The sequence below is a fragment of the Eretmochelys imbricata genome, chromosome 11 (genome assembly GCF_965152235.1).
Source record: "Eretmochelys imbricata isolate rEreImb1 chromosome 11, rEreImb1.hap1, whole genome shotgun sequence".
NCBI lineage: Eukaryota > Metazoa > Chordata > Testudines > Cheloniidae > Eretmochelys > Eretmochelys imbricata.
In genome coordinates this window covers 44163201-44184281 of record NC_135582.1, presented here as the reverse complement: position 1 = coordinate 44184281, position 21081 = coordinate 44163201, and the positions used below count along the sequence as shown (strand labels likewise).

General features: G+C 39.0%; 1 protein-coding gene across 2 annotated transcripts in view; it reads left to right on the top strand.

Moving 5' to 3' along the window:
• NFE2L2 (NFE2 like bZIP transcription factor 2) overlaps nt 1-20616 on the top strand; it is a 42184-nt gene extending 21568 nt beyond the window's left edge. The window contains exons 2-6 of one of the 2 annotated variants that reach the window (XM_077829881.1): nt 11039-11213; nt 15573-15842; nt 16031-16126; nt 16437-16619; nt 18938-20616. In XM_077829881.1, the coding sequence (XP_077686007.1) occupies nt 15576-15842; nt 16031-16126; nt 16437-16619; nt 18938-20131 (1740 nt within the window). In that variant the 5' untranslated portion in view covers nt 11039-11213; nt 15573-15575 and the 3' untranslated portion in view covers nt 20132-20616. The remainder of the gene's footprint in view (nt 1-11038; nt 11214-15572; nt 15843-16030; nt 16127-16436; nt 16620-18937) is intronic. The other variant, XM_077829879.1, reaches the window with a different exon arrangement.
• The last annotated feature ends 465 nt before the right edge of the window (nt 20617-21081 follow it).

Sequence of the window (21081 nt, the reverse complement as noted above, 5' to 3'; positions counted from 1 at the left end):
AATCAGTTTCTGCTAAGATAACAGATACAGTTATTATATAAAACTAATAAATGTTTAACAGACACTGCATTGAGTGGCCTTGGGTTTAGTCTCATGATTTCCTTACCTGTTTCAACAGTTTATTTCAGCAATGAGTATTTGTAAAACATCTTCTTGTAAATAGAACAGATCTACATCTTGGGGGGTAAGAAAGATATAATGATATTCATATTTGCCAACCATTTTGTTTTGGCCAGCATAGCTCTATGGGGCCTGACTCATTCAATACTTCAGCCCCTTTTTCGGGGGAGGCAGGGAGCAGAGCAGTCCCAGAGTTACGAGTTGTTTTGTAGGAAGGGGTAGCAGTGTGAGAGCAGATAGCTTAGCTATAGGAGGAGCTAGGAGGCAGAAAATCTCCCAGGCACACTAGGGAGTAGTAAGGGTGGCCACAGGAGAGGAGCCTTGCAAAGAGGTAGGGGACAAAATCCGTTGAGGGGCAGCCTTTTTTTTGGTAGGGGTAAAGAATTATTTGATTTCATTTGGTGAATGGTGTAAGAATAAGTTGTACTGAAACAATAGGGTAAAATCTTAGTAGGATGGACTCATTCCTTCCTCATTCCAAAGTAATAAACTGAGTACTATGCCTTTAAGAACCTTTAAGAAGTGAGGACATAAAGACCCATCATTTTATAAAGTGCAGTTATGTGCAATAATGGGCCTATAGTTTCCTGCACAGATGCCATGATTGTGTGCACTGGTGAAGTATCTGCATTTGCACTATGACTTTTGACTTGTTGTCAACTATGTATCATTAATATTTGGTTCTTTTGTCTTGGTGGTTTTAACCGTATAATACCTCTAAGTGGGAGTGGGAACAGCAAAGATGGCAAAGGTTATGGTTACATAACTGTTTCCTTTCCAAATCCTTCTTTTCATCACTCATAGCTTTCTGAAACTTTCAATTTAGAGGCAGAAGATGTAAAACAATTGGTGTCATGAAAGACCTGATTAACTTTGGAAAGTTTAATGATCAGTTTCTGACCATGAAAAGAATAAACAAAATATACTCTTTCCCTGTTACAGTGAAAAACGCTCTTGTGATTTCCACTCCTCCTGCCCCTCCCTTTAGTATGGTTATATCCATGTCTGTAGGTATGAGGTTGAATTTTGGAATGGAAAAGAGCCATCAGTGAGAAGTGCCATTTCAATGAAAACAACTTTGCCAGATCAAAACACGACTGACTGGAGGAAAAAACTGCACGTCAAGCAAGTGTAGTAAGGATTTGATCCTGCTCCCATTTAAATCAATGACTTCACTGGGTGCAGGATTGAACCATGATTGATAATGCCAACATGGGGCTGGTGAAGTGACGCTAAAGAAGGTTGGGCTATGTGTGATTGAATGGCTAACTTGCTCCATAGAAGGGTGTGTTTTGTGAGGTAAAACTGGTACAATGCCAAATACGTGCAGGATTGGGGCTCCCTGCTGCAGGCCTGCTAAGGTCTCTTGACTAAGGCGTTCCAGAGGTGCCTATCCAAATAGCTCCATGCTGTGGATTTTTCTTTTTTCATAGAAAACAAAACTGTGATAAGAGCATATTAAGGCTGCATTGTTAAGGACTGCTATGAATGACAGTAAAGGTTGGTACACAATCCTGAACTCTGCTCTTGTGCGCAAATGCACACTATTTCTCAAATACAATATCATACATTTTTTCTATAACCTTGGGTACTACAAATGCATACTTTCAAGTATTGCGTACTACTGTGTATTCCGGGCATTCATAAAGAAGACTCATGGATTATGAAAAGTACACAGTAAACTCTAAGTATGGTACAGGATAAGTATAACTAACTAATAATGAAAGTTTTCCCATCTGTTACAGCTATCTCTGTAGGTAACTGTGTCATCTGCACCTAAGGAAGGCTTCTATATAGGTGCTTATCCTAGAAAATTCACTTTGTAGCTCATTGACTCATGTGGATTGCACCTAAGGAAAACTGTGCTGTTGAGAAGAAAATGTGCAGCGTCAACATGAGTGTCAACAAAATTAAGTATCCTGGGTAGATGTTCCATGTGAATTTAAAATGATAAATGTTATGATGTACTAATTGAGAAATAATGCACAATCATGTCTTTTTAAAGCAGGGGTGCTGGAATTATTTTTATTATGGGGATGCTGAGAGACATTGACCCAAACTATAAACCCTGTAGACAATGGAAACCACTTCAAGCCAGGGTATGTGGCAGCACCCCTACTTCCAGCACCTATGGGTTTCAGATTGGGGTGAAAATAAGTGGTGGTTCGCCCTCCAGAGGTAACTTCCCATTTAAGCGATTGGCAACAATTCTCTTCTATTAATTCTATTACTTCAGGCTGTTTGAAGCCTCAGGATAACAGTGCATCATGTTACATTTAACATTTTGAAGGTTGTCTTTTTAACAATTAGGGATAGGGATTTTTTTAATGTATCCATTTTTTTAAATGGAACCTAAGTTTCTGGCGCACAGGTTGACAGCCACCAGGAAAAAGTGTCAACTTGCTAGGATGTTGAGAACTGTTTTAATCCTTCCCCGGATGTAAACTGAATATTGTAATGCATAAGTGGATAGAGTTAAGGCTGCCACAAACATAACTTTATCTTAAGCTCTCTTTTGCTCCTAGATTGGCTGTGTGCATATATGATGGGCTCTAGTGACCATGAACCTGCAGTAATGGTCCACCCAGTTAGGAAACACAGTAGAATTGGTTCACGTTGGAACTGGATTCAACTTTGTGGAATGGATTCCCATGCCTAAGAACGGGGGCTGATGGGATAAAATTCTGTGTGCTAGTGCAACATCTAGTAAACCGCATGGCTTATCTGACTTGCGTAGAAGATATTTAACTTGTTCAGAGGACAGTCATTTCAACGCTTTTCTAGTTAAAATTCCCCTATGGTACAAAAAACAAGGGATGAGAGAGAGTCTAGTGATAGATGCTGCTTTTACTACTAGAACGCCCCACTTTCATCCCCTACAGCAAGGTATAACTGTAGCAACCATCTACTGTCTGTCTCTGACATGGACAACTATCACTGGAGAGGGATTAAATTGAGGCTCAAATAATATAAGTAGTAATTTTATACTAGATGGGTGTTTGTTTAGACATAATTTTTTCATACATTTATTTAGAATCTCTGTAAGGACAGATGTGTTCTTATGTTTGGGTCAAAACAGGAAAATTTGGATAATCCTGGTGAAACCACAATAGTGACAAATAGCCAGTTCTTTGCAGTTCATTAGATTCTTTATCTGGTTATATGTTCATCCATTTTACATCCAGTAAAACAAATCTAGAAGGACAAAAAGTGTTATGTAAACTGGCTGAACCATGCTTCCCAGATGACTGCACCATTATCATAAAAACCCTCCTACATAAATCAGTCTGTAGTTTGTGGCACTGTCCACACGTAGTACGTGCATGGCTAGGTATAGCAGGATAGTTAGAAGACATAATTTAACAGGTAATTATTTTCCAAGTAATGTAGATTCAGTGTCTAAAATGGATTGACATACAAACAAGTGCTTCTGTGTAGCTATGGTTGAGATAGCAGCAATTCTTTAGATGCTGGTGAATTAAAATGTGTGTTTTAATGGTGGTTGTCTGCTTCTTATGTACCTAAGTTTTTATGTACCTAAATAAAGTTGGCATTTATTGAATTTAGTATAATGTAGGCTTGTACTGAGTTTAACTTGGAAAGAAAACTGTATTAATACTTGCTTTCCTGAAGTACAGTAGGTCTCCCACTGAGACGGCTGCTATTCAAACACCTTTCAAAATGGAGCTGTGTACTGTATATAGTGATTAGACAGCAGTTACAAAAGGGAGCTACAACAGAACCGCTCAGTCCACTTGCTGTTGCAGCAGTGCAGATTTTTGTTGCTGTACCAAACATGTAAAAACTAATGAAGCCCAACCCACTCCTTAACAGATCCTTTTGCCTGACCCACCCAATTTCCTTAGGCAGCTTGTGTAATCTAGTGTAACTCTATATACACTAGTTCTGTCAGCTAGTTGACAGAATCATGTTGTAATACTGCCAATAAAACACAGTATAGAAAAAACAAGACACTGTTTTGTTTAGCTGAAAGAGGGATTCTGAATTTGGCTTCAGTTTTTAAAAATGTATTTGAACGTTAGATTTGTTTGTGTATATGTGTACACATATAAATGTGCATGTATATGTGTATAATTTGACCAAAGATCTATATTTGACCAAAAGGAGGCTGGACTCAGTGTTGATATTGTTTGGAAATAATGTTAATTCACTAAGGCCTGCTCTAGATTTAAAACTTATACCAACATAGCTATGCTGGTATAAGCCCTTGTGCATATATACTTATACTGGCATAAAAGCACTTTTGCTGGTATAGCTTAAGGCAGAAGCACTTGTATGCCAATATAAGATACAGCTACATTAGGAGGATTGTGGACAAGGCCCAATTCTTTTATGAAAATAGAGACCAGAGAAGGTTTTTTTGGACTAGTTACGGGGATATGAATAATTTTTGTGCATAGTGGGTGGATCTCAGATTAACCTGAATAAGCAATATAATTAAGATTTAAAGATGAAGTATGATCACCATCTCCTGCCTTACATTGAAACTCTAAGGAAGTGAAAATGTGTAGGACTGTATATAATTTGGTTACTGATCGCCTGGAAATCAACTTGGGACTTTGTGATTTAGGACAGTAGTTTCAAGAATTTGGAGGCAGTGGTGACCAGCCAGGAGTAGGACACTTAACCTGGATTTGTTCAAGGGGGAAGTCCGCGTTTACTCACAGACTAAATCAAGACTCCCAATGGCTTCCTTTGGCCTAGAAGTTAAGGGGTAGAAAGGGGGAAGTTGACAGCATGAGACAATTATGGCAATGAATGCTAGGACTGACCTTTGAAAAATCAGATAATTGCAATCACTGTTTATTCTACTAGTAAAGTAGGGGTATGTCAGCATCCTTCAAGGCGCAGAAATGAGAGGGGCTGATATTTTTTCCCCTCTGGATTGATTAGAAGGTGTTGTGGGAAGATAATTCTAGGAATTGTCATTTTGCTTGGCTCTTTGAAATTCCATGCTATATGGTAGGACTTGGTAGAACAGAAGTCTATTTAAAAACTATTACTAGATACAAATTCACTAAACTTATGAAGACAAATATTCAGAATGTGCTTGATAAGAATCATTATAGCAAAATGCCAAGGAATCTGCTCAAAAAATCTGGAGAAACTCAAATTTCCCTACATGTAAGCATTAGCTTCACCAACTGTATTTAATTCTTGTATGGTTCTCAGGAAGTGCAACAACTGGTATGAGAAATAAACCTTTTAAACTAGTATGTAACGCTGAGTGGAAATGCAAATGTCTACAGCGTAGACAGCAGCTGGTGGGGTGTGTTGGGGATCTGAATTTTGGACATGGGCACTTAAAATGGCAGTTAGGTGCCTAAATCCCTCTATGGATCTAACTCTGGGTGTTCTGAACAGCCTTAGCAGACAATAATGACAATCATATAATTACACTACTTTCTAGCAAAGAGTGCTAATGAGGCAATATACTCCGCTCCAGGCATGCAAGCAGTTTTTAAGGAGCAACAATGAAATGGGAATTTGTATCTATTTTGCACACAAGAAAGATGGCGACTACAATGTAGTACTGTGTTTAAAATATATCTGTGAGAAAGAGGAGAAAGGAAGCACCCGTTTTGTCCCTTTCTTGCTTACTGACTGTGGTCCTGTCTTGTGGTTGGCATTAGGTGTCTGCAGCTATTAGTACAAGAATGAAACTGGACCTGCACATCAGATTGCTTTATCATCCTAGAATGGCTATTCTTTGTGGTCAGTCTTACACATTTTACATTCTTTAAGTTTTGGGAGACATGTCAGTAAAATGACAGCCAGCTAGTGGCTGGGCATGGCACAGCAGGCTCTCCTCTTGCCAAATGCTGCTCCAGCCACAACTTCCTCACAGTGACAGAAGGGGTTTTTCCATCACTGTGGTAAATCCATCTCCTCAAGAGGCAGTAGCTAGGCTGATGGAAGAATGCCTCCATTGACTTAGCTGCATCTACTACTCCTGGGGGAGTTCTGCGCTACTGCACATGTGCAGAATGTATATCCCCCACAGATTTCTTTGCTTCCCCAGAGAAAAATTACTTTCTGACGGGGAAGCAAAGGAAAGCCACGAGAGCAGTCATGCGACCTTCCCCAGCAATATGTTTTAGGTGCCCAGGGCAGCTGGCAGGGAGGTAAATCACTGCGGGGTAGGGAACAGGACTGGGGAAGACCCTGTTGGTGGCTCCTACCCTGCACTGGGCTCAGCTGCTAGTCCTGGCTGGGCTGGGGAGGGCGGGACTTCCTCTTCCCCTGCATGGCATCCAGGGCCATGTCAGACCCACCCCCAGATTTCTCCCCGAGCTGCAGGAAGCTCTGCACACTCCTCCCTTCCTCCCTCCCCCCACCCACCGCCCCACACACTTCCTGCACCCATCTCTCTTCAGCTGCAGGGGAAGGGATCCCTATACAGAGAGCTGCTCCCCCATCTGCCTGCCCATTCCCCATGTGTCCAGACCCCCTCATTCCCAGATCCTCTCATCAAGCCTCATCCGCCGCACTCTGAATCCCCCCCAATGAGCCCCACTCCACCTGCACCACCCCAACAAGCCACCCCCCACACCCCAACCAGCTGCACCTGGATCCCCACCGCACTTGAGCCCCACTCTCCCAGCATCTGGACCCCACACCCAGACCCTCCTTCCAAGCTCTATCCTCCCCACACCCGGATCCCCTACTTAGCCTCAACCATCTTCACCCCCCAGCAGAGTCCCATTACCGTTGCACTCAGAATCCCCCACCAAGCCCCTATGCATCCAGATCCGCACCTGGATCCCCCACTGATCCACCTGCACCCAGAACCCTCTCAACTGACACCTGGATCCCCACACTAGGATACTGCCTGCCCACACCTGGTGCACCTGCCACGGAGGGGCGAGGCACTGGGGTGTTTCTGGGGCAGGCCCAGTCCTTGTGCTGTGTCAGGGTTGTGTGCAGCCTCACTGCTGAGTCCGTGTTCTGTGGGGTGGAGGAGGAGCTGCACAGTTATCTCCCACCCGTGGGCAGCTAGCAGTCTGTGCTCCCCAGTGCCATGCTGGAGCCTCCACATTTATTTGACAAATAAAATTTGTAGAATTTTGCAGAATTAAAATATTCTTAATTTTTAATTTTTTGGTGCAGAATGTTTAAATTTTTGGCACAGGATGCCCTCAGGAATAATCTACAGTGCTGGTTAGTGACCTATGTTGCACAAGGTATGAAGTTTTTCACAACCCTGAGCGATGTAGCTAGGTCAACTAAGTTTTAGGTGTAGACGAAACCTCGGCCCTCCAGCCAGATCACTTTAAAGTCTCTTCCCCCTCTGGAGCAATGAAGTCCCACCAAAACCAGCCCCATGACCTTACGTGTTTTAGGCTTTGAACTGTGGACCCTATGGTACTTAAACTAATGTCAGGACTTTCAAAAGACTTTATCCCCTTATATCAGGGGTTTTCATGCCACCTTCCCCGGTGGCAGCTAGGGAAACCCAGGCTCTCCCTCTTCTCTGGGTTCCAACCCAAGAACCTAATAGTGAGCAGGCAAGGTCTGTCTATTTAGACCCACCTCTTGCTATTTCCCTGGGCTTCCTTCCACCTCAGCCTGTCAGCAGGCCTTTCTCCACATCTTCCTCAAGCCACTGTGTACCGGAATCCACAGCTTCTCTAGGGTCACCCATTTCAGTTCAGGAGGTTGGAGGGATCCCTCTGGAGTCCTCTTAAAAAAATCCCAGGTGAAGTTATAAAGTTACACCAAATTCTGCATTCCTGTGCTTGACCTTCCATTCCTCTCTTGAACACCTCCTGGGGTCTCTCAGGAAGTCCAGATCTTTTAATCAGACTGGAGCATGCTCCATGTCTTTCCTGATCTTTTGCCAGAGCTTCTTTTGAAGAGAGGATCCCATGGTCTGTTCTCCCCCAGGCTTCCTGAAGCCCCTCCTTTATAGTAGCTCTCCAGCTTCTCCCCAGCTGTGTCTCATCCTAAATTGATTTTAGCTCATCATCCAGAAGCACTAACTCAGTTCTCCAGCTCTCCTTAACCCTGTCCATCACACTGCCCTACCTCCTTTTGGGGTCTGTGTGAAATGTTGCTTGTTTCTAGTGCTTTTGTTTTGTAAATATGGAAACCTATGAGGATCCCTCTATATTGTTGGGCATGATAGAGACTATTGTATGTTGTTGTTGGGGAAGAGTATCAAATTGTGAGGAGCAAGTGAGTACAGTTCTCCCACACACACCTTGAATGAGTTGAAACTGTTCCAGGAAGATTAATTTCAGACAAAATATATTAATCATTCACTTTTTAAAATTGATATTCCTGGAGTAGTGATGTTGATAGGGAGGATTTTAGTGGAGTATTTCACCCAAAGGATAAAATCAACTAATCAATATGTCTTTCTCCTCCCATGCATATTTAGAATAGCCCAAGATAACATTCCTAGCAAATTTTATTTAACACTGGGCAATCCAGACAAGATAACTTTGTGTTTATAACAGAGCATACTGGTAACTGTGTATTTATATTAGAACATACTGGTGTACAACAAGAGCTACAGTGTGTTGAATATAGTCATTATACTTATACAAATAGTATGAGCCTACATTCACAGGTGCATGATGGTATCTGGGAGGTTCTAGATTCAGTGCATCAGATTATAGCTGTTTTAGCTGGCACAAGCTTAAATAAGTGTCTAGATAACAGTGGTAACTTGACAAACTGTGGAATAAAAGATTTTTCTCTCCCAATGTCAAACTTAAGTTTGTTTCTAAACAAACATTGAAATGTGAAGGGATGAGCCTATCTCCACTCTCTGGACTGGTGATGAAGTATGTGTTGGGACCTGTGGCCAATATTGCAGTAGGAATAGCCACCTGGACAGAGAATGGAATTTACCTAATGGAGATAAAGAGGAACATCCTTTCTGTAAAACCAGGGGTGGTTCAGGCACACTGGGGGACCCCTCTCATGTAATATTTCACCCTCCCCACCCCCCATGCTTAAAATTATTTTTTGAGAGGATGTACTGGCAGTGACAGACACAGTGGAGTCCAGAAGGAATAAAAGGTGATCCAGAAGTCTATGCAGGCAATGGTCAAAGGGTGTTGATTCATCCTCAGTCAAATCATCTTCAATAATTGGGTCATTAAGACAAGTTATGACTGACAGAGAGGAGAGGCCTCTGACCTCCCAACCGACACCAATATCCCCACTTACCCGGTGTTATGTCTTGGCTCACAATGTGGGCCAGCAGCCAGGTCCATAATGGCTGGGCTGGGTCGGGGTTTGGCCTCCCTACTGTTCATGAGGCACAGCTTGCTCTACTTATTCTTCATGTGGTCTGAAATCAGATTACTTGAACTGCTATGCCCCCAAATCCATGCCTGTTTCATTGACTCTGCCACCTCTTCATTCTTCCAAAAATAAATTACTTCTGCTCTCCCAGTCAATTCTTGTGCCCAATTACATTTTTGTGTCATTTTTCACCACCATCAAACAATCCTCTTTCCCTCCACCTCCACTATTGCCAACCTCAAATGTTTAAAAATCATGAGTCAGGCTCCCAAAAATTATGAGATGGTCTTAAAAATCAAGATTTTTTTTTTTTTAAATTAACTTAACATTTTCTTTATCTGCTTTCTGGGCCTTTGGGGTTGTCCGGGGTCATTTTTTCAAGCTTTTCTCTGTAACCATGAGGGCTAGAAATGCGTTTTTAACAAAAGATGAGAATTTATCCTAATCATAAGATTCCAGGGTCTAAGTATTTTAAAAATAAAACCAAACAACCAAATATTGAGTCTTGTGATAAAATCATGAGACTTGACAGTGTGGTTCCCACAGTGCCCAAACAAATCAGTCCTGCCCTGCAAAGTGTGGTGGGCTGGGGCTCAGCCACTGCTGTTGTTACCCCTCCTGTTCCCCTTTTCTGAATAAGCAAAAGGCTTCCAGCTCCTTCTCTTGCACTTGGCCCTGTGCTCTTCCTCCCGCCTAGTATGTGGAGTAGTAGCTCAGAACCTACTCTGTTCTCACTTCCCTTCCTCTCTTGTGAACACAGCTGCAGCTCTAGATGCTCCCTGTCCACTCCTCTCACTTCCTGAAAAACAACTAGCAATGCCTAAGCTGCTTTTCCCACTCCTCTCCTGTTGAAGGGAGCATCACTTCTCTCCCCTTATTTGAATGCTGCCAAAGCTGGGGCTGCCTTCCCTCTGCTGAATTCATAACCTCTGTAAACCATCCCTTCATCCGTTGCTCCAACCTTTACTTATTTGTGTGTATGTGAAATTTTATCTTGACTTTTTTTTTTTTTCCCCCACATGTGACATCCCATCATTCTTTGCTATATCGCTTCTATTAACATTCCATTTGGGATCTCTGTTGCTAAAGCTGTTCCAATTTGTGTAGGGTTCTTTGTCAAAGGATGTGACTCTACTTAAAATAACAGCATTAATGTGCCCTTTCAGAAGGGATTAGATAATAATGGTTTGTGAAAATTCCATTTGGGATGGTGGATTGTTTTCCAGGGCGACACTTATGCCATCAGATGTTTGAATTTTATCATCTCTACCTGTAAATGTCTTGTGCTCCAAAAATTGAATTAAAAACCTCAAATCCAACACAATGAGCAGTTTTTAAAATTACTGTTTTGACCACAAAAACTTGCTAGTCCATGAAAATAACAAATACAACATGGATATATATTTAGAATCCCTCTCCTTTGTTTACCCTATTGCAAATATGTTTGCTTAAAAGCAATAAGAGTTTATAGCCAAACTTTGCAATCCAGAGTTTCACATAAAATGTATAACAGACTACGCAGATGGCAAATGCTGATATGTAAATCTAAAACATGAAAATTTCCACTGGGGGCCAGATGGTGGCTTAATGTGAACTGTTTAACATTTTATGTTTATCTTATTAAAACTGCCTTTACAAGACTAAAGCTGTAGTAGTTAGCAGCGTGGTTTGGAAAAGACTCTGGAACAACCTATCACTAAATGAACAAAAAAGCAAACACTGAGCAGAAGGCAACATTTGCTGCATGGACCACGGGAGAGAAAAGCAGATCCATGTCTGATTGGAGAGGTGGTTCTTCCTCCATTTATACATAGGTAAAGAAAAATCCCCCAAAATCATTGTTAGCCTTATTTTCAAAGGTACTGTGCACACACCGCTCCATTTGAAGCATGAAATACTTGGACTATGATACTGAGGGATGTGACATACACATTCAATAACCTAATGCTTTGTATTTTCCATTAAAACATATTTTTTTAGGTGTGGGAATTTACTTTTTATATTTTTTTTAAAAGACCTAATCCTGCACCCTTAAAATCAGTGGGAGTTTTGCCCTTGACTTCAATGAGAGCAGGATTGAACTATTAGCCTAAACTAGGGAAAAATATCCCTGATGGAAAAACTAGTTCAGATAACAGATTATTTTCCGAATACTGAGATGGCCCAGCTTCTTCCTTCGGCATTCCTCTTTTTAGCTTTTGCCCAAACAATTATTTCCTCTGATATGATGCAAGAGCTTACACAACTGAGGAGAGAACAAACGGCCACTTGTGAAGTAAGTCACATGGCGAACCATTAGAGCCCTTACAGTAAATGCCTTCTGTATTAAGGATGTGGTAAGCAGGGCTCTGAAAAGGAGCAGTGACGTGTGTGTACACGTATCATTTATAAATCTGATATGGAATTCTTAATGCATTTAATTTAGTTTGGACATTAGTGTGCACCTGCTGTTCCCATCAGCACTTCCACTTGAACCTTTCTGGCTTAACATATCACACACACACATTTGTAGAAAATATATGTTAATTAGAAAATAACTGTTAAGAGTCAGATACGTATATTAAAATAGTTTTAATCAAACCACTTCAGAGTAGACTGTTAAGGGTTTCCTATATTTTGACCTGATGCTTTGGAATAATGCACAAAATTCTGTACATTTTGTTGAGTATTATTGCCATTATCAAATTATTGGCTTACAATGTTAAAATACATATAGCATATTTAAATATCTTGCTAGTGGAAATTTGACATCTAAAATAATATCTTGAGTAGAACATGACCCTCCCCCAGGAACCAAATTTGCTTGAATTTTTACTAGTGTTAAAGTTTTATGACAGGTTTCAGAGTAACAGCCGTGTTAGTCTGTATTCGCAAAAAGAAAAGGAGTACTTGTGGCACCTTAGAGACCAACCAATTTATTTGAGCATAAGCTTTCGTGAGCTAACAGCTCACTTCATCGTTCCAGTGAACTCCAAAGCCCTTTTCTTTTATAGACTACGTAGAATTAATTTTGTCTATTGAAACACCTCAAGCACTTTTTAGGATAGGTGCAGCTTGTGTAAGTAAAGTATTTTCTGAAAAAAAGCAGTCACCTCCTGAGGGGAACACAGCAACTGTGTAACAAAATATAGCAATGCTGCACAACAGTTTTAGATAGAGAGAATTCAGATGTGCAGAGTGTAACTAACAGTTTTGGAATGCAGTCAGGACACTGGGACTAACCATCCTCTTATGAAAAGTGGGAGATGCTTAGTGACCTCAGATGGTCAGCACTCTAACTTACTTGTCCAAAAGACAGCACAACTGAACCTCTATTATTATGATCCTGCATTCCTTCTAAATGATTCAGAAGATTGCTTACTGAGATGCCTAAACTGCTTCTTTGAGCAGCTGGAGTTTATTTGGAGGTCTCCCACCCAAGTACTGATCCAGATCAGCACCGCTTATTTTGAGATTAGAAGCCCACAGCCTGAAGTGGCTTGGCTGATGGCTTTAGGACAGTGGTTTTCAACTTGTGGTCCATGGACCCCTGGGGGTCTGCAGACTATGTCTAAGAAGTCCATGAAAGGTGAAAATAAATATGAAAATAAAGTTTCAGATCCCAGAAAAGGCATTCTATTTTTCTGATCAATCAAAACTATGTGAATACCCCCACCTACAGGTCAGAACCTGGAAGTGATGTTACCATAGAAGCCCACAGTTTAGCACCCTTTCTCCTGCTGCCAAGCATGTGCAACATTTATAGCTGAATTCTGTTCAGTTGCTTTTCAGTTTAAGACTTCTATGGTAGGGGACCGCGGACCACAGGTTGAATTTCCAAAGGGGTCCACACCTCTATTTGAAATGTTTTGGGGGTCCTCAAATGAAGAAAAGTTGAAAACCACTACTTTAGGAGATGCATTTTCATATTTAAGCTATGGGTTTCTCCTCTAAAGAGAACAAAGTGTACCTCCCACATTCTCTTTTTCTGATCAGTTTTGTTGAAATTTAAACTGAAACTGATAAACAGTTCTGTAGTTCCAATGGCCTAGTCTGTTGGAGACCAGGGAGAAATAGAGCTCTGTTGATTTATCTCATGCCCACACATCATGAAAAATGTTTTGAGTCACAAATTGTCATGGTGCCTTGTAAATCAATAATTCAGAAACGTGCCCTAAAATCCAGATCCTGCAGGTTTGTCCAGAACATATTGCAAATGCTCTGACACTAAAAAGGAGTTTCAAATCTGCTACAAGAAAAGAGGATGAGCAGCTGCTAAACTACTGGCCCTTAATGAAGCCATACCATATTACAGTATCTTCATTTACTGCACAATTTAGTTAGGTTTACCCTGCCAATCTGAAGAGACCAAACCACTGTCTTGGACAGCCACTCTAATTTCAGCTTCTTCACTGCTGGCCATAAAGCAGAATTTAGTCTCTCACAGTTAGGTATATCAAATACGTATGTAAATATGTAGTAATGCATATATTCTGTATTACAAGCAGGTATCCTAAATATACCAATTAATTAAAAACAATCAGTTCCTTAATAATCGTTAGAAATCATAATTCCTTCTAACCCTAAGTATTGCTACTAATGGTACAGAGAAGATTTCAGTGAAGAAATCAAAGATTATTGAACTTATCTGTGGTTCAAAATGGACTTTCATTAAAATGTTGGCCTTAAACTTGTGCCCTAGTTGAAGCTAGTTTATAAAGTTAAGAAAAGTTATTGGTTTACTATTTTGGCAAGGTAAATTATCCCAAGTTCTGGGATTGCTATGTGAACTGGAACAATTTTGATTTAATTAAGTGAATGTTGGTGTAATATTACTGTTGTATTAACGTAATGCAAATGCTCAGGACTAAGCAGTGAGTTTGCATGTGTCTACTATTGAAGTGTAGTTTACTCCTTTTTTTTTTTTTCCTGAAGCACACAGTTGCCTTATCTTTTCCATTCATAAATTAGTCTTTTTTTTTTTTATTATATCACAGACATTAGCACTATATGTCCATAAACTATGTTCCATCATCTTAATTAATTTCTTGGTTGATGATCTCTTGGGATGTTTGATTTTGTTCACACTAAAATATACCCAAAATTTCAGCCTCTAAAAATTCTGAATATTTGAACACTAGAAAATGCATATTGATATAATTTTCATTAACTAAAAAGGGAAAGTATATAACCAAACAAAATTCATTGATCAAGTGGCATTTTCTAAATGGTGGAACTTACTTTAGTTATATCCTGAGACATCACAGAGTTGCACTTTCCAAATTAAATATATATGGGGATTCTGACTTCAAAGGTTGTTGCCTCTTTATAAGCTCTCTCTATTAAGTGATGAGCCAGAACCACAATTGTCAGATTTGGCACCTACTAATTTATACAAACTGTGCTAATCCATCTCTGGAACACTTTTGGTATGGTTGACCTGGTTTAACCTTTAAACTACAAATCTGTAATAATTATTATTAATAATTGTGTGTTTAGTGAAAATTCCTCCAGGTACAATGGTAGTAAGATTGGTGACTTTGAAATTCTGTAGCCTCTAATAAATATTCATTTTTAATAGTATGAAGGAACAGAACTTTTTTTTTAACTTATATTTTACAATATATAGATAGTGATTAATTGTCATTACTCAACATCTTACAATATATTTTTAGTCAACTTTGAAATTTTATGCAATACATACAGAAGCAATTCACCCAGCTGATATTAAGTCACATGTCTCTTAATTCTTCCTCTATCTTCATGCTTTCTAATAGCTAATTAAGTAGGAAGGATTTCTTTATGCCCTTCTGGCTGGCTGACAAATGACCACATCTCACAAATTGTATGCATTACAGTAACCAACTATAATGTGTTGATTATTGATGTGCTTTATGAGGAAACATTTTTTGTGTGTGTGTGCATGCAAGCACATGTGCTTACTACAATGAGAAAACAGCCTATTCACGTTTTTTATATAAAACTGGGAGCTGTTTTAGAAAGAGAACAAAATCTATGCTTGGAATTAGAAATAAACATACATTTTGCTTAGGTGATTTGGTAGGCCTGAAAACCTCAGATAGTTACACAAGGTTAACTGTTTAGTACAGAATTACTATGCTTTAACATTTTAAACAAATTTTGCTGTAGAGGCATCTGTCCTTTTAAAAAATTATCATCTTTCCTATCCACAGGACATGAACTTGATTGACATTCTTTGGAGGCAAGATATAGACCTTGGGGCAAGACGTGAAGTTTTTGATTTTAGTCAAAGACAGAAGGAATATGAACTCGAAAAGCAGAAGAAACTTGAAAAGGAGAGACAAGAACAGCTCCAAAAAGAGCAAGAAAAAGCTTTACTGGCTCAGCTGCAGCTGGATGAAGAAACAGGTGAATTTATTCCCATTCAGCCTGCCCAGCACATTGAGTCAGACAACACAGGCATGCCAACCAATTTTTCAAAGGTAAAAAACAGTATTTTTTTCTCTTATGCTGATATATATCATGTATATGTGTCTTCATTATTCCTCCTTGTGAATAAGATGATAAAACTGCTGGTTACCTAAACTTAGTTTGTATTTGTAGAGGGAGGAATCTTCACAGTCATCCAAAAATAAACTTAATACATTTTTTCCATATCTTTCCTATGTAGACTACGCATATTTCAAAACCAGAAGCAGATGCCTTGTCCTTTGATGACTGCATGCAGCTTTTGGCAGAAACATTCTCGTATGTAGATGATGATGAGGTAAAATATCAACCTAATGCTTAGTATAGTTGGAGGGGTTTTGCGGGGGGGAGGCAATGATAACACATCTGCTCTTGCACAACTTTATTCTCAAGTTTTGTGTTTTTTTACTTCTGTTATTATGATGAGTCTTTTAATGGAATATTTTCACATTATTGTACTATATTAGGCAAAATACAGTGATTTATATGTATCTAATACTCTTTCAAGGGGACACGTGTGGATCTGATATATGGGAATAATACAGAGAGCACCAAGAATGACTTTTGCTTGATGCCTTACCAAGTTATGTATATTTATAAAATTCCAGGTTTCTTCGGCTGCATTTCAAGTGTTGGTACCTGCTCATGTAGATAGCGACACAATCTTCATTACTACTAATCAGACTCAGCCACCTGAATCATCAGTCCTTCAATCTTCTGTTGCTGAAGTAGATAATATGCAAAACATAGAGCAAGTCTGGGAAGAATTACTGTCCATTCCAGAACTACAGGTAAGGGTTAATGTAAGCAGCAGCTGAAAGAATGGCAGAGTATTCTGGGACAACGTCTCCAAAGAATTCAGAACAATAACAGTGCAGTCATTCTTAAGGAATGGTAACAAGCCCATCAGGCTAGTAGCTGCAGAGTTTTTGTAAATTAGTGTTTGCTTTAATAAGAAATACATTGAGCATCTAAACTATAATTAATCAAAAGCAGTGTAAGAGGGGAGACTTCAAGAGAAGAGGGTTATTTACCTAATACTGTGTGAAAATTATATTCTGTCTTCCTGGCCATAATGTTTCTATTTTTACTGATACTTGAGCTGGCTCTGTGTTAAATACAGAAACCTGTTACTGCACTGTCATGTTTGAAATTTTACCTGCACAAATGTGAGGAACCTCTAAATTATGGTTCCTACAGCAACCATTAGTCTATCCCCAGATACTACTCTAAAAGTATTTGTGGTATAATGTTTAACTTTATATTATTTACATTATTATGTTACAGTATATATAAAATACAAAACAGAATATTGCATATGCGGTGGGGGTTATAACTTGGCATTTCTTGATTGTCTTTGCAATTAGAAACTTTGAAGTTGCTTTTATTTAGATTTTGCATTTACCTTCCACTGTGGGAGAAAAAAGCTTTTAAAAGAATAGTATTGGTATATTCGAGACTAATTATGGCTGCTTGTTCTATGAAAACATTATTTGTATTTCAGTTGCAGTCAAACTCTGTTAGGTGCTGTACATGCGGTGAATATGTCAAGCTAAAAATCAATTTGCTCTTTTACTAATCTGAACATTTCAGAGACTAGCTTATTTATTTAATCACCTCTGCTGTGTTTTTACTTGAACTTCACCCAAATTGGACTGTAAAATTAGACTAGTTTATTTTTCATTATTTATTTTAATGTTTTTCATAAGCACAAAGCTGCTGTTTTTTTGGATTGCAAACTGATCAAAGGAATGCTTAAAAGGACACTGTCAATGTGAAAGCAAGTCCATTTAACAAAACTTAGTTAGAAAGTAACATCAGGTACTACATCTGCTCTGACCCTATCTTCCTTTTGCTAATTTTTGTGTTTTTCACAATTAATTTTTCTGTGGTGGTTGGTTTTTTTTGGTGTGGTTTTTTTTTTTTTTTCCCCCCCAATCTTCCCTTTTGTTTGTGTGAAAGACCCACACAACCAAAACAGGGAATTGAGTGACTATACAGGGGCAACAATGAAACTGACAATACAAAAAGTAAACCAAAAAAAGAAAAAACCCTTAAATGTCACTATTATAATTCTGAAGTTGAACAAATTTTCTGGGAGAAGACAGAGATTTAAATTGAGGGTATCCCCTTTAAAGGATTAGTTTAATGAGTAAAGAAAAACCCAAAAGATCTCGTATCTGGTAAATCCTAGTTTAGGTATGATTTTTATTTGTGTTTAAACGATCCGTGTGTGGCCCTCTTTAAGAGGACCAGAATTATTTTTGTAATTGCCTAATTCTGAAAGGACAGAAGGCATACTTTGATACCAGCTTCCTTCCATAAATGTTAAGATTGCTACCCTGTTGGAAAGAATGTTGTTTTTGTAGCCAATAAAGCCCATCAAAATAATAGTCTTCAACACTTACACTAATGTTAACCAGCTTAACTAAAAGTATGTGGGTTGAATTAATGTTTGTAAAGCCCCATGTTAGTACTGTTTATTACATAGTAAATTAAATTTCTCTGCACCAAACAGCTGCTTCATTGAGTACCACCTAAAAGACCAAAGATCTCGTAAAAATCTTTTCCATAGTTTGACATTTAAGGGATAGTTGTTTGCTAATATCATTCAGTAAATCGTATGCTGTGACTTTAAGTTGCTGTATTAATATTAAATCTATTTGTATTATAGTGTTGCTTAAGGCGTATTCAGATTCGGCAGCACCAGGATCCATATTGGCAATTTACCAGAGCAGGAGGGATGCATCTAGCTTCCATATAATGGGAGCATATTGCAGCAAGTCTTTATTTTGGTTTATTGGTATGATTTTGGGACACTACAGGTGCCAGAATGCTATATTATCTACCTGGTGACTCTGCTGAGAACAAAAAGATTCATCCTCTGCTAGGACTTGCAGTCCCCAGAGACTGACCCTTTGTAATAAAATAAGCACAGCAGTGGGCAGTGCTATGACCACCCAAATTATATAGCAATGCTTTAATGGCCATTTTATGTGTACTGTGTATTGATCTCAGAAGGGCAATATTAAATTTGTGGATATAGATATCAAAATATTTTGTGAATTTATTATTGATAAACTTCTCTTTGTAACATTTCTTCATATAGTGTCTTAACATTGAAAATGATAACCTGGCTGAAGTAACCACTATTGCAAACCCAGAAACCAAGCCATCAGAGATTCACAGTAACTTCTACAGCTCATCATCCATTACTGTTAATTGCAATTCAGATTTCCTCAACACTTTTGAGGATTCCTTTTCTAGCATCCTACCACCAGAAGACCTCAGTCAGCTGGGACTGGACTCTTTAGATACCACTTCATGTTTAAGCTCCAACTTTTCTGAAGATTTCTACTCCACCTTCGTTGATCCAAAGGTGAATGGTGACACAGCAGCACCACATGTTGTCAGTGAGTCATTTGCTGAAATTCCATATGAACCTATTGATATTTCTGATTTCTCACTGTGTAAAGCTTTTAATGGTGACCATCAAGGAAATGCACCAGAATGTAATGATTCTGACTCTGGTATTTCATTGAACGCACATTCCAGTACTGCATCACCTGAACATTCTGTTGAATCATCTGTCTTTGGAGATACAGCTTTTGGATACAGTGATTCTGAAATGGAAGAAATGGAGAGTGCTCCTGGAAGTCTGCAACAGAGCAATGCTCAAATGTATTCATTGCAGTTCCATGATCCAGTCTCTCCTTCCCTGGGGCCAAGCACTCAAAAGTCTGATCTGCAATGTGTAAATACACCAAAGAGAGAACTACCTGCTAGTCCAGGCCACCCCAAAGCTCCATTTACAAGAGATAAACCTTCACGCTACCTTGAAGCTCATTTCACAAGAGATGAGCAAAGAGCAAAAGCTCTGCATATCCCTTTCTCTGTAGAAAAAATCATCAACCTTCCTGTGGATGACTTCAATGAAATGATGTCTAAGGAGCAGTTCAATGAGGCCCAGCTTGCACTTATTCGAGATATACGCAGGAGAGGCAAGAATAAAGTGGCTGCTCAAAACTGCCGTAAAAGGAAACTGGAAAACATAGTGGAACTGGAGCAAGACTTGGGTCGTTTAAAGGATGAAAAAGAGAAATTGCTTAAAGAAAAAGGAGAGAATGACAAAAGCATCCGTCTAATGAAAAAGCAGCTTACCAACTTGTATCTTGAGGTCTTCAGCATGCTACATGATGAAAATGGAAAGCCTTACTCTCCCAGTGAATACTCACTGCAGCAAACAAAAGATGGCAGCATCTTCCTTGTTCCTAAAAGCAAGAAGCCAGAGACTAAATTTTGACAGGCAAGGAAGCTAACTGGCTTTGACAGAGCTGGTATTTTTATTCTAATAGCTTTTACTGTGATGTGAAATGCAGAATTGTTATATTTTAAAGTGATTCTATGCAAATATATATCTAAAGTTAATAACTAGTATATTAAATACACAAGTTAAAAAACTCTAATGCATATGTATGCAAAATGTGTAATCTCCTTTTTCTAACAGTCAATATTTCCTTCTTTATAGCACCACTTTGGCTAGTTTCTGTATGAGTGTAAATATTTAAAGACATCTTATTTATATACTGTTCTATCTCATCTGTTATATTCATAGATTTATATGAAATAAATATATATATATATGATTTTAGCTGGCTAAATACAATTGGTCTTGCAACAGATTATATGACTTCAGACATTTTTATAAATATAAATTGAATAATGTTTGCCACTTTTCTTATATATTTTTATTTGCTTTACATTTAAAATAAAAGCTTTACTTTAGTATACACGTTGATAAAGTATATTATTTTGATTTGTCTTAATAATTTGTGAAATCTTTTTTTTTAACTGCACACCATTCATGTTTACTTCCCCTAAATAGGTTATTCACTAACTTACAAACTTTCACTTTTTTTACAAAGATGAGCCATCATATAAACAAGCTATATAATTATTAACTTGAAATGCAGTATACAACATTGTCAGCATTACTAAGGCCAGGTCTACACTACAGACCTATATTTGTATAACTGCGTTGCTCAGGAGCATGAAAAATCCACACCCCCCGAGCAACGTAATTATACCGATCGAAACACACATCCTCCCCCCCCCACCATCACACACACACAAACACACACACACACACACCCCCCATGTAGAGAGCGCTATGTTGGCAGAAGAGGTGCTCCTGCCGACATACCTACCACCTCTTGGGGTAGTGGATTAACTACACTGACAAGAGAAGTCGGC